The following is a 14,246-nucleotide window of genomic DNA, read 5'->3' on the forward strand; positions in this document are numbered from 1 at the left end:
CAGCCAAGAGACTCTACCATAATTCCATGTCAATGGAAATAAGCCTCCTTTTTATCCTACCCAGAAACTTATTTCTACCAACTGTTAAAAATGACATTTCTATTCATTGTTTTACACCATTATCCATGTTCCTTACAGATATATGACATTTTGGTAACTACATTATCACTACAGTACAACTCTAAAACTGACTGATCGATCTGTAGCAAACAATGTGGTTTACAAGTTAAGATCACACCGACTAACTTTATGTGCATTCCTAACAATGTCATAGGAGTGATTACCTAACAAAGTGCAATAGCTGTGGGATTATAAATTTTAAAAAATTTTATGGAAATTTATGATTTCCTTTAAAAATAGAAAAAGGCCACTATAAATATTTTTTAAAGAAAAATAAATACTTCTCTGAATGAATAGCCTTATCTCCTTAGATAATTCTTTAGTTTCATTAGAACACATGAAATTAACTTCGGTGTAAACTCTGAACACCTGGCATAACAAGAAAAATGACATAGGAAAATGAGAAAACTATGAAAATTATGAGACACAAGATGGGAACTAATTAGCTACTGCTCTCTGGGAAGGCAAAATGTACTACAAATGCTAGCTATTATAAACGAACACTCTGGCAGAGTTCAAAAGCCTCCTTGCAATAGTCATGTTAACCTCCAACTACATTACGGTCAAATATGAAATATCTCACTCTTAATACTACAAATGCACATATTTAAGTGGCACAAAACTAAGCTAATGAAAAGTCTACCCAACGAGCCACACCGCCATCGTTCACAGCGCACAACTACAACTTTTTAAAGAATTCACTCCTGCCCAGTTCTAATAACCCTTCCAGTAGAAGCTTACATCACCTTTCTTATTATCACATCTCTGCGGTCAGATACCAAAATCAAAGTTTAAAGGCGATCTCTCTTTAGTAGCAGGGGAAGGCTCGACAGGATGGGAGTGACGACCTGTCAAACACATTTTTAAGTGCTTAGGGAAAATGTCACCGGAACGAGCCCAGAGAGTTAAATGGCTCACGAAGCACGGTTAAATTTCTTTATGACCTTTTGTACGTTCAGAAATTCAACCAGGCAAAAAGAGGCACCGGCTTTTCGGTGTGATTCTCGGAGCTGATGAAGGTTGTCCGGGGTAATGGGTTTGGTCCGATCATCTAGCTCTCAGGCCCCGGTGTCAGATGGGTCCCAGTCGCCACGCGCCGACCCCAAAGTTCCTCCGTCCCGCCGCCGGGAGCGGACGCAGAGGTGGCGGAGCGCCTGCAATCACCGCCGGGGACCCAGGAACAATGCGGGGCTCCGGGCCGCGCACGCCGGGGCCGGGGAGGGATAGGGAGGCCGTCCTCCGCCCGCGCCGCGGAACAAAAGGAGTCGCCGGGCCGGGACCGAGCGCCCGGCCGGGAAGACGGGGGGAAACTTTGTGAGAGGCCGGGGCGACGGGGCGAGGCCCGGGGGGGCCTCTCGTCGCGACGCCCCGCACAATAGCCAGGCTGAGCGCGGGAAGGTCGGCCGCCACGGCCCCGCCCCGCCGGGCCCGGGTTCGGCCCAGTACCTGGTGGTTCTCCTTCCTGCCGCCCGCGGCGGCCGCCGCCGGCCCGCCGGGGCCGCTCGTCATGTTCACGTACAGGGAGCGGGTGAGCGGGCTCCGCAGGGTCCACATCCTCTGCGCCAGCCACACGGACGCCAGGCTCAGACACAGCCAGCCCGCGAGCAGTCTCATCGGGGGCCGCGGCCACTCTCTCGGATCACCGCCGGCGCCGGGGCAAGGAGGAGGACGCGCCACCGCCTCCAGCCGCCGCCGCCGCCGCCGCCGCCGCCCAGGATCGAGCCATCGCGCCCAACTCGCCCATCCAGCCCCTTCAGGGCCGAGGCGGGGGGTGGGGAGGAGCGGGCGGCGCGCAGCCTTCCCGCCTCCCCCGTCCTCTCCGCCGCCGGAACGCCGCCGCCGCCGGCTCCAGTTTCCACCCGGAGCACATACGCACGGCTGCGGCGCGTTCTCTCCGAAGCGCGCTCCCTCCTCCCAATGAGCGGGCCGGCCAGGAGGTGGGACAAAGGGAGCGCGCATCCGCGTGGCGCGCGTCCCCGCCTCCCGTTTGGTCGCGGCTCCTTATCATGGCGGAAACGATTTTAAGACTTTTGGGCCAGGGGAGATAATTTCCAAGGCGGTACCTGAAGCCTCCCCGTCCCTCCAAGGTAGTGTCCGCGGTTCTTCTGGTCTTTCCTCGCCTTAGTCTTTGCCTCTGGGCCCCTCATTCACGCCCCCCCCGGAGGGACTTTCACCAGGTTGTGCAGATTGACCCGGGGGTGACCCTCATCCCTTTCGTACCTTCGGACACTTGGACCAAGTCCTTGCCAGAGATGGAGACTGCCATTTCTTAACTGTTACTTGCTGAGCTGCTTGGCTTCCTATTTACATTTAGAGCCGGCCAGCCAGACCCCCACCCCAAGGACCTCCACCCTGCTTCACAGGAGCTGCAAAGCGGACAGGAATCTAGGGGGGAAAAGTTACCACCAACTCCTCCCCACCTCCCCGCCCAGTTCCCCAAGCCTGGCAGGTTCCTGGCTGCCTGTTTCTAAAAGGCATCGGGGAAAGCTCTGCCTTTGTTGGAAGTTGCTGCAGCTGGGGCACCTGCAAGTAATGTTTTGGTGTGTTGATGACCCTGTCCAAGAATGAAGACCCCAAATTAGAGTCCCTGGCTGCTTGTTTCCTTGAACTAACAAACGGAAGTTGGACCCAGCACTCTTAAAGCCAAGTAAGGTTTGGGAGCAGTATTTACCCAAATGTTTCTTTGATCATTTATAGAACGGGAAGACCTAGCAGCGTTTCAAAACTGAAAGGTTACACTGTGTTCCTGTGTCTGAAGTTCTTCCTGCTGCCACCAAAGCTACAACTAAGGAGTCACATATTTCATGGGTCCTCTAGCTTCACACCTTCCTAGGCTTGTTTAGAAACTGCTTTTAACTTCACTAGAAATAATGTAATACACTGTATTTTAGTTCAAAACAAAAGAAACCTTTCCGTTAACTCCATTAGTGCACTTCGGAGACTTACTTAATAGCGTCGTGGTGATCCACTGCTGAGGAACAAAACTGTTGCTTATCCACAAACATTTTTATTAGCTTCTAAGACGCTCAGCTTGGCACCTTTCGCTAACAGGGGCATCTTCTTGCCTAATGTAACACAGGCTATAACAAACAAACAAAAAGGCAGGGAGGGGAAAGGGGAAGGGTACTTTGTGTTCTGTTTCCAGTATATTCCCTGACTGCTCCCTGCCAAACCCCAAAGAGCCTGCACCTTACTAAATCTAGTTCAAACCTCTAGTGGTCCTGACCCAAATCATCAAAAAGGAACTATAGTAACAAGCTCAGATAATTCCGTTTGTTTGCCATGTCACCTCTCTCCACTGTCTCTTGGGATCAGTGTCACAGATAAAGCAGCTCTGTGCCAAAGAAAGCCTTCATCTTTTTAGAGGGGGTGAGTGGGGTGGGGGAGTGTAAAAGCAGCATGAACATAAAATTACATATTTCATTTCTGCAAACAGAGGAGACCAAAAGATAAGCCCGGCAACTATAGAGTAAGCCAGATGAGCTGAGAAGAAGCAACTAGGTGGCTGCTGTCGTCTAAAGGATTTGGGGTCAGTTGACCACAACGAAGCCTAGCATCTCAAAGGAGCAGACTTTCACTTTAGACCTGAGCAGGCAGCCTGGAAAAATAAATCACTCACGCATTTAAAATACTCCATAATCATCACAAAATATTCAAGTACGTGTTATTTACTCTTAGCAAGCACAGGAAGAAACCAGAGCACAGCGTGAACAAATGATGTGCCTGAAGGTAGCAGAACAAATTCAATAGCAGACCTTTTCATAGAACCCGGTATCCCAGCTTGTCGTCCTTTGATCCATCTAAGAAGCCTTGCTGTCTCTCTCTTCTCAGAGAGCCTCCTGAATTACAAATGAGGAGGAAGGAAAACAGCAAGAGTAAATATACGAAGCAGAAGTTCAGATTGCCCTTGGGGGACTGCCCCTTTCCTTCATCTACTAGAATGTCACTACTGTATATTAAAGCCTCAGTTATCCATCACAGAGTGGGGAAGAGGCACAGATAACACAAAAAGCCAAATAGCAGCCAGTATTCTTTCTAATGTGGCTTTGAAATGCAGTGATATTCAAAAGCTGGGCTCTGCTCAGCGCCCTCCTGACCAGGGCTTAGGTGTGTAGCTTGGGTCACAGCTCTGTGCACAGGCCCAAAATCTTGACTGGATGGATCACTTTCCTATCTAGAACTCTAGGCAGGGCACTTTTTGTTGTAATTGTTCTTATCAGCTACAAATTACGACACCCGTCATGTTCTCTTTTCAATTACAAAGAGAACCTATATAGAGAGAGAGCTGGATCTGTAGAGGACACAGAATGTGCCATCACTGTTGTTCATTGTCATCTCTTTGAAGAGGTAATGGACTAAAAAGAACTCATATAATCACATATTTTCACGGACTTAGATTCTTTTTATGCTTCTTAATATTTTGTAGAGTGTCAGAGAAAGGTGCAAGTTTTCCCCAGTGTATTCAATAGATGTTCCTTGTGGTTATTAAGCAATGAGCACCTCTAAAACATAAAACTAGTAAATATATTCAACAATTATTTTTAATTAGTAAATGTAAGGAAGGGATTTTTATCTGAACTTGGTTGATATAATCTCAGGCATATGCAATGACATCACTATGGTTACTGATAAAGTCTAAGCTAAGGTGAAACTGCAAATAGGTTTAAAAAAAAAAAAAAAAAAGCAGGGGCTTCCCTGGTGGCGCAGTGGTTGAGAGTCCGCCTGCCGATGAAGGGGACACGGGTTCGTGCCCCGGTCCGGGAAGATCCCACATGCCGCGGAGCAGCTGGGACCGTGAGCCATGGCCGCTAAGCCTGCGCGTGCGGAGCCTGTGCTCCGCGGCGGGAGAGGCCACAGCAGTGAGAGGCCCGCGTACCGGAAAGAAAAAAAAATGGCAGCGTAAAGTAGCAGAATTGAACCAAGAGTCTGAAAACCTGGTTAGCAAATACAAATAACACAATATACTCTACCGGAAATCTCCTAATAATGCTACTCATTAGCATAGGGGTTTATCCTCTGAGCTCTGAAAGAAACCACCTGGGTTTGAAGCCTGGCTCTACGTTTCTTGATTTTGCAATTTGAGGCAAACAACTTGACCTCTCTAGGTCTTGGTCTCCTCATCTGTAAAACGGAGGTAATAATATATAATATTATTATATTATATATAATTATATAATACATAATGTATCACATCATGGGGATGTGGTGAGGATTAAATTGTATATTCTAAATATAGAGGGCTTAGCATAGTGCCTCAACACATATTAAGTTCTCAAAAAAATGTTAATTTGCTCTTGCTTTCACTGTAACTTGGATGACTCAAGCTCTTCTGAACCTCCCTTTTCTCATCTATAAACTGTGGGCCACGATTCTGAGTCGCTTAGTTCACAATATGTCTGTGAGAATCAGATGATCTGAAAGCTTCATAAACTATAAAAACTCAACCACGATTATCATAATGATGTTCATTCCTAATGCGACTGGTCTCTGCAAAGCTAACCTCCATAAAACATTCCCTTAGAGCCCACGATCATAGCTCCTCCTCATAATGTGTCTGTCTATTCCCACACCCCTTCCTGAGACTTTGAACTAGGAAGTGAGAATGAAAGTGGCTAAAAGGAACATGAAACACAAAACTATTTACATAACATTCAAACCTAGAATCGCAAATTCAAGTTTACTTGTCAGAGATGCCTGTCTTCTTAGTAGGAAAACCTTTCCATCTCTGATGTATGAAACTCTTCCTGGCTGGCTCATTTGCATACCTCTGGGCCAGCCACAGCATTTCACCTGCTTAGAACCTTCTGAACCCCACAGCTTCCCTCCCATGGCAATCTCATACCTGTTTCAATTTATGTCAGGAATAATATTGGAAAGACAAAGAACTACCACTTTCACGTAGGCAATAAAGATTTATTGAGTACATGCAAGACATCAGGCACTGGACTAAATGGAGAGGAAAGCACAATGACTTACACAATGACTTACCCTCATACAGCTTACTGTTTAGTAGGGAGGCAGACCTGTCCAAGTAATCACAAAATGAATAGTTAATTACAGTTTGCTGAGTGCTAGAAAAGAAGTGTACATTGTTAGGAGAACTTACAGCAGAGACCTGACCTCGGTGGGGGGCGGGGGCAGGGGGCCAGTTCAGGAAAAGCTGTCCTGAGGAAGTGTTGCTTTGTGGGCCTCATTTTGATATCTCCTTGCTAAGCTTGAGAGCTTCCAAGTTGCCCAAGTTCCTCTGGACTACAGGTGCACCCAGTAATTATGGGAGAAAATATGGGGTACCCCTGAGAGCCTTCTGGGCTGTGAGGAATCACGGTGGGCCACCTATGTACTTATGTGGTCCATGTAGGCAACTGCTTCTAGGATCTCTAAAAGAAATTTGCACATATAATAGTTTGATCCACTTAAAGGAATATATGGTTTTTTAATGTATATTTCTATACATATATTCTATATTTCAAGATCTTCCTAGTAGCAGGTCTGAGTCAGAGCTCTGATAAAAGAGAAGGCTGTTGTTTTCATTCACTTTCTGGGGCATTTTCAAAGGTCCAAGATCTTTCATCTTGTTTTAAGTATATTTTCAAAACATCCCTATCCTTGGCCTCTTAACTGCTGTCTCCTGCATGTATGTGGGTTTGGTCCTGTGAATGGCTGCTTCCTCTCCACCCCAGCTCACCATGTAACTTTATGGCACTGTGTTTTCATATACTTATTTTGAAACTACAAAGCCTTCTTATTTTGTGACTACAACTTTCAAACGTATGGTTTATATGAAGTACATGGAAAAAAAATTGCATGGTATGATGAGAAAGCTTTTAACACTTAAAATCTAAATATTTTGTGGTAGACAAAGCATGTATGTGTGTACATAAACATAAGTATCTTAAATAGTTTGTACAACATACCACAGAACCGCATCTCTGCGGGCATGAGAGAAGACCACTATTTTATCTTTGCACAACCACAAACTGGTCTGAAAATGAGGAAGAGTACTTTTATGAAAGAGAATACTTGAGCAATCAATCAACCTGAAAATCAGACAGAATTAACTCCCTTCTCTGCTGAAAACTGTGATCGATTTTTTAATAGCTACAACTAATGTGAGTTTGTTTTGCAACTTAGCCTGGGATCTTCCTTAAACTTACTGTGTGCATGAATCATTAAATCCAGGGGAAATGCATTTGGTTATTAGATAACCAAAACCTTAGATTGTGAGAACTCTGCAGTTGTTCCATACAGTTTCCTAAAATTGACAAAGTAAGTACTGAAACCAGCTATTAAGCCGTTTTACAATAGAAGCTTTACTTCCAAGTTCATTAGATTTCTATGCTCAAGTCTTTCCAAAAAAGTTTTAGATATGACAGGGCAGGCATCAGAGGCCAGAAGCCTTTCCTCCACCACAGAGACTTTTGTTCGTAGCCATCAGAACTCAGATCCCACCTTCCCCTCATGCCTCCCACTCCAGCCCTGGGGACGTGGGTCAGGGAAGCCAGCTTTGCTCAGGAACCTCAGTAAAGTGAAGTTTGGTATTTGTGAATGTAGAACAGGCTGTTCTCCCTCCAGGAATGGTCCATTTTATAACCAGAACTATAAATGATATTGGAGCCAAATTTGATGCTTTTCAGATATCTTACAAAGTAAACAAATTGTCTTAGGTTAGTTATATGCACTTTTTTTGCTTTCATAAGGAGACATATTTACAGATCATTTTTACCACATCTACAGTGCTCATCATGATTATTCAATAGAATAAGTCTCAGGAAAATAAATATAAGTTACTCCTGTAGGGTTTGATAGTACAATGGATTCATTTTTAGAACCTTCAACCCCCTGTTTGATTCATGGACTGGAATTTCTCCACTATTGTCTATAAATAGCAGCCCATGTCTATAAATACATGGGCGTATTTTCATCTTGACACATGGTAACACATCATATTTGAGGACATCTAACATTTGTTAGCTCTTTTATCCAGTTTGGAACTTATGTCTGTTTGGACACAAGCATGAGGAATAAATTATATTTTTGACGTATATGTTTAAGGATGTTTCAAGAAAAAAACTTTGTCAGGTTTTTTTGACATGGTAGGTGGTACATGGAGTCAATCATAAAATTGCCTTCAAAAAAATTCTGGAACTAAGGAAATAAAATCGCTGAGAATCACACTTTTTGAAGCATGTACTTAATGGATTAGAGCAAAGAGATGAAAAGTCATCTTTAAAATAAGACAGGTCCCCAAACCAAGACTTGGCTAAAAATTGACTGAAGGAAGGTAAGAACATATTTTAGAATTAACAGCTCGTGTGAGTGGAGGGTGGGGAGGATTGGGTCAGCCTTAGAAAAGGGAAAGGCAGACTGATTTCACAGTGGATCTCCACCACAAGCCCAGGAGACCAAAGCCTGGTCCATTTTGCTCAATGCAGCAGGTGCCTCTCTGTGTGGATGGAGATGGGTGCATCCATTTTATCAAGTGCCATGACATCATCCATTAACGTTATCCTGAATCACCATGTCCCTCATTCTATGCCCACCATATCCCTTATATAGGATAAGGGATAGTGGGGGAACATAACCATTTGTCCCATGGATAGTTTAGTGTCTCAGTATAGATTAAGATAGGTTTGGCGCTTTTTTTTTTTTTTTTGCATTGGTCTGTGAGTTTGATCCATGCTACTGTGCCTGTGAGAGATGATTCCATTCTCAATGGACCGACATATTGTTTCTATACCAAAAAAACCCTCAAACTGTGATTAATTTACCTACATTATACTCCTTATGGGAATGGTGATGACCAGCCAGCCTTCCCTCATCCAACAGGTATCAGGCCTCACTCGCCTGAAACATGCAATGTATAGGAATGAGGCTTTCTCATATGCCTGTGGTTCTTATTCAAGGTCTCTTCTGTCCCACCACACACTCCCAGTCCCTGGTCCCCATATCAGTTTATCCAGCCCTCATCTTTATCATCAAAAACAGGGTGAACATTTACACCAGGAGGCAGGAAACTCAAATTCTAGTTACAATCCTGATATTTCCCATGTGACCTTGGAAAATCACATAACCTTAATCATTTTGTCTGCAAAAATGGAAATTAATAAAGACCACCTGTACATAAAGTCATGGACCTGGATCAGAGACTCTTAAAGTCTCTTCCAGTTACAGGGTCTGTTCCTTTACCTGCTTACTTTCTTTTGTGAATTATAAATTCTGTGGATTTTTCCCAAAGGCTAATATAAACATATCTGTACTTACACAGTATACAAGAGAAGTGGTATAATTTTCTGTGTTTTCCCACACATTTTAAAAACAAATCTCATAAATTCAGAGTTCATAACACTCCATAAGATAAATGGGAAACGATTTACTGCAAAATAGTACATACCTGCAACAAAGTGTATAAGTGGAGACATTGTTTTCAGAGTTATGTGCTTGACAAATTGTCAGCTCCTTATGATCTGAAACCAAAATCCCTGCATTTCTTACTCCCCCAGCCCATATTCATCACCCTCTCCTTTACCTTCCCCTGCTATTTCATTGTGTGAGGCTTGCCTAGTCCCCTGAGAAATACCTGGAGGAAAAGTACTCTAAAAATGAAAATAGATGTATTTCTACCACATGAAGTTGTCAATCTGGACCACAGCTTCACTCTTCAAGAAAAAGAGCCTTCCATGAGGGAAGAATTATCAGTATGACAACCAAATGAAGATATTTCTGAAACGTGATAATAAAGTTCAAAGGATAAAACCGAAAAAGAAAAAAAGAAAGAAAAAGAGCTTCCTACAACAGCACTGCAAGACTATCACACATGCAACTAACAACAAGGACAGCATGTACTAGGTGCCAGACATTGTGCTAACACTGTTTATCCTCACTACAATCTAACAAGGTTGATAATACTGTTATCAATTTTTCTTTTTTTAACAGAGAAAGAGTCTAAGGCACAGAAAGCTTCCACTGCACAGCAGATGAGTGGTTGCAGCATGACTTTAGACCAGGCAGTCTGATTTCAGAACCCACATTCTTCACACAAAGCTCTACTGCCTCCTGGTGTTTATTAACAGTCCTTGGACCACAAGCATTAGAATCCCCAGTGATGTTGGTTAAATGCAGTTCCTTGGGCCATCCCATGTGGGCTGATTCAGAATCCTGCTGTAAATAGGGAGTTTGCAACATGGCTCACCAGGGAGAAGACAGAGACAAGGTCCTCAGCAAAGCAATATGTACTTTAATTAAAAGCATTCAAAAGTCATGAAATTATTTTTTAATGAAGCAATTAATTTTTAAGTGTGCCGATAACCTAAAAAAAGAAAATGACATTTCAAAATAGCAAGTCAAATGGCATTTGTATAATCACTTCAGGACAGCCTTCCAAAAATAAAATGAAAGCAAATTCTGTGGTCTGTAAATTTTTTCAAGTCAGGTAATTCACCCTATGTAGTGTACAATTTATGAGTTTTGACAAATGCACACAACTGTGTAACCACCGCTACAATTAAAATACAGAGTATTTCTATTACCTAAAAAAAAATCCCTGTGTCCCCATACAGACTGAAAGTGAGGGGATGGAAAAAGATATTCCATGCAAATGGAAATCAAAAGAAAGCTGGAGTAGCAATACTCATATCAGATAAAATAGACTTTAAAATAGACTTTAGGGGCTTCCCTGGTGGCGCAGTGGTTGAGAGTCTGCCTGCCGATGCAGGGGACGCAGGTTTGTGCCCCGGTCTGGGAAGATCCCACATGCCGCGGAGCGGCTGGGCCCGTGAGCCATGGCCGCTGAGCCTGCGCGTCCGGAGCCTGTGCTCCGACATGCCGCGGAGCGGCTGGGCCCGAGAGCCATGGCTGCTGAGCCTGTGCGTCTGGAGCCTGTGCTCCAGAACAGGAGAGGGCAAAACAGTGAGAGGCCTGCATACCACAAAAAATAAATAAAGAAATAAATAAAGAATGTTACAAGAGACAAGGAAGGACACTACATAGTGATCAAGGGATCAATCCAAGAAGAAGATATAACAATTATAAATATATATGCACCCAACATAGGAGCACCTCAATACATAAGGCAAATGCTAACAGCTATAAAAAAGGAAACTGACAGTAATGCAATAATAGTGGGGGACTTTAACACCTCTTTTACACCAATGGACAGACCATCCAGACAGAAAATTAATAAGGAAGCACAAGCTTTAAATGACACAATAGACCAGATAGATTTAATTGATATTTATGGGACAGTCCATCCAAAAACAGCAGATTACACTTTCTTCTCAAGTGCACACGGAACATTCTCCAGGATAGATCACATCTTGGGTCACAAATCCAGCCTCAGTAAATTTACAAAAATTAAAATCATATCAAGCATCTTTTCCAACCACAACACTATGAGATTAGAAATCAATTACAGGGAAAAAAATGTAAAAAACACAAACACATGGAGGCTAAACAATACATTACTAAATAACCAAGAGATCACTGAAAAAAATCAAAGAGGAAATCAAAAAATACCTAGAGACAAATGACAACAAAAACACCACAATCCAAAACCTATGGGATGCAGCAAAAGCAGTTCTAAGAGGGAAGTTTATAGCAATACAATCCTACCTTAAGACACAAGAAAAATCCCAAATAAACAATCTAAACTTACACCTAAAGGAACTAGAGAAAGAAGAACAAATAAGACCCAAAGTTAGTAGAAGGAAAGAAATCAGAGCAGAAGTAAATGAAATAGAAACAAAGGAAACAATAGCAAAGATCAATAAAACTAAAAGGAGTTTCTTTGAGAAGATAAACAAAATTGATAACCTTTAGCCAGATTCATCAAGAAAAAGAGGGAGAGGACTCAATAAAATTAGAAATGAAAAAGGAGAAGTTACAACGGACACCACAGAAATACAAAGCATCCTAAGAGACTACTACAAGCAATGCTATGCCAATAAAATGGACAACCTGGAAGAAAGGGACATATTCTTAGAAAGATGTAAGCTTCCAAGACTGAACCAGGAAGAAATAGAAAATATGAACAGACCAATCACAAGTAAAGAAAAGAACCAAAAAAAAAAAGAAAATTACAGACCAATATCACTGATGAATATAGATGCAAAAATCCTCAACAAAATACTAGCAAACAGAATCCAACAGCACATTAAAAGGATCATACACCATGAGCAAGTGGGATTTATCCCAGGGATGCAAGGATTCATCAATATATGCAAATCAATCAATGTGATACACGATATTAACAATTTAACAAATAAAAACCATATGACCATCTCAGTAGATGCAGAAAAAGCTTCTGACAAAATTCAACACCAATTTATGATAAAAACTCTCCAGAAAGTGGGCATAGAGGGAACCTACCTCAGCATAATAAAGGCCATATGCAACAAACCCACAGTGAACATCATTCTCAATGGTGAAAAACTGAAAGCATTTCCACTAAGATCAGGAACAAGACAAGGATGTCCATCCACTCTCGCCACTCTTATTCAACATAGTTTTGGAAGTCCTAACCATGGCAATCAGAGAAGAAAAAGAAATAAAAGGAATACAAATTGGAAAAGAAGAAGTAAAACTGTCACTGTTTACAGATGACATAATACTATACATAGATAATCCTAAAGATGCCACCAGAAAACTACTACAGCTAATCAATGAATCTGGTAAAGTTGCAGGATACAAAATTAATGCACAGAAATCTCTGGCATTCCTATACACTAGCAACAAAAGAACAGAAGGAGAAATTAAGGAAACAATCCCATTCACCACTGCAACAGAGTATAAAATACCTAGGAATAAACCTATCTAAGGAGGTAAAAGACCTGTACTCAGAAAACTATAAGACAATGTTGACAGAAATCAAAGATGACACAAACAGATGGAGTAATATACCATGTTCGTGGATTGAAGAATCAGTATTGTGAAAATGACTATACTACCCAAAGCAATCTACAGATTCAATGCAATCCCTATCAAATTACCAATGGTATTTTTTACAGAACTAGAACAAAAAAAATCTTAAAATTTGTATGGAGACACAAAAGACCCCAAATAGCGAAACCAATCTTGAGAGGAGAAAACAGAGCTGGAAGAATCAGACTCCCTGACTTCAGACTATACTACAAAGCTACAGTAATCAAGACAATATGGTACTGGCACAAAAACAGAAAGATAGATCAATGGAACAGAAGGAAAGCCCAGAGATAAACCCATGCACCTATGGTCCACTAATCTATGACAAAGGAGACAAGGATATACAATGGAGAAAAGACAGTCTCTTCAATAAGTGGTGCTGGGAAAACCGGACAGCTACATGTAAAACAATGAAATTAGAACACTCCCTAACACCATACACAAAAATAAACTCAAAATGGATTAAAGACCTAAATGTAAGACCAGACACTATAAAACTCTTAGAGGAAAACATAGGAAGAACACCTGTTGACATAAGTCACAGCAAGATCTTTTTGACCCACCTCCTAGAGTAATGGAAATAAAAACCAAAATAAATAAATGGGACCTAATAAAACTTAAAAGCTTTTGCACAGCAAAGGAAACTATAAACAAGACTAAGAGACAACCCTCAGAATGGGAGAAAATATTTACAAACGAATCAAAAGACAAAGGAGTAATCTCCAAAATATGTAAACATCTCATGCAGCTCAATATTAAAAAGACAAGCAACACAATCAAAAAATGGGCAGAAGACCTAAATAGACATTTCTCCAAAGAAAACATACAGATGGCCAAAAGGCACATGAAAAGTTGCTCAACATCACTAATTATTTTATTTTTATTTTATTTTATTTTATTTGCAGTACACGGGCCTCTCACTGTTGTGGCCTCTCCCGTTGCAGAGCACAGGCTCCGGACGCGCAGGCTCAGCAGCCATGGCTCACGGGCCCAGCTGCTCCGCAGCATGTGGGATCTTCCCGGACCGGGGCACGAACCCGCGACCCCTGCATCAGCAGGCGGACTCTCAACCACTGCGCCACCAGGGAAGCCCTCAACATCACTAATTATTAGAGAAATGCAAATCAAAACTACCATGAGGTATCACCTCACAATAGTCAGAATGCCCATCATCAAAAAAATCTACAAACAATAAATGCTGGAGAGGGTGT

At 42.4% G+C, this 14,246-nt stretch overlaps 1 protein-coding gene across 3 annotated transcripts in view; it reads right to left on the reverse strand.

The window, feature by feature from the left end:
* The window catches only part of METTL9 (methyltransferase 9, His-X-His N1(pi)-histidine), a 48,001-nt gene extending 44,027 nt beyond the window's left edge, over positions 1-3,974 (reverse strand). Inside the window, exon 1 of one of the 3 annotated variants that reach the window (XM_024744263.1) lies at positions 3,876-3,974. In XM_024744263.1, coding sequence (XP_024600031.1) covers positions 3,876-3,920 — 45 coding nt within the window. In that variant the 5' untranslated portion in view covers positions 3,921-3,974. Of the gene's footprint in view, positions 1-1,566; positions 1,987-3,875 lie in introns of those variants that run through there. The other 2 variants (XM_024744260.1, XM_024744262.1) reach the window with 2 other exon arrangements.
* Between the last annotated feature and the right edge of the window lie 10,272 nt (positions 3,975-14,246).

Source organism: Neophocaena asiaeorientalis, unplaced genomic scaffold (assembly GCF_003031525.2).
Source record: "Neophocaena asiaeorientalis asiaeorientalis breed wild unplaced genomic scaffold, Neophocaena_asiaeorientalis_V1.1 scaffold91, whole genome shotgun sequence".
NCBI classification, from domain to species: domain Eukaryota; kingdom Metazoa; phylum Chordata; class Mammalia; order Artiodactyla; family Phocoenidae; genus Neophocaena; species Neophocaena asiaeorientalis.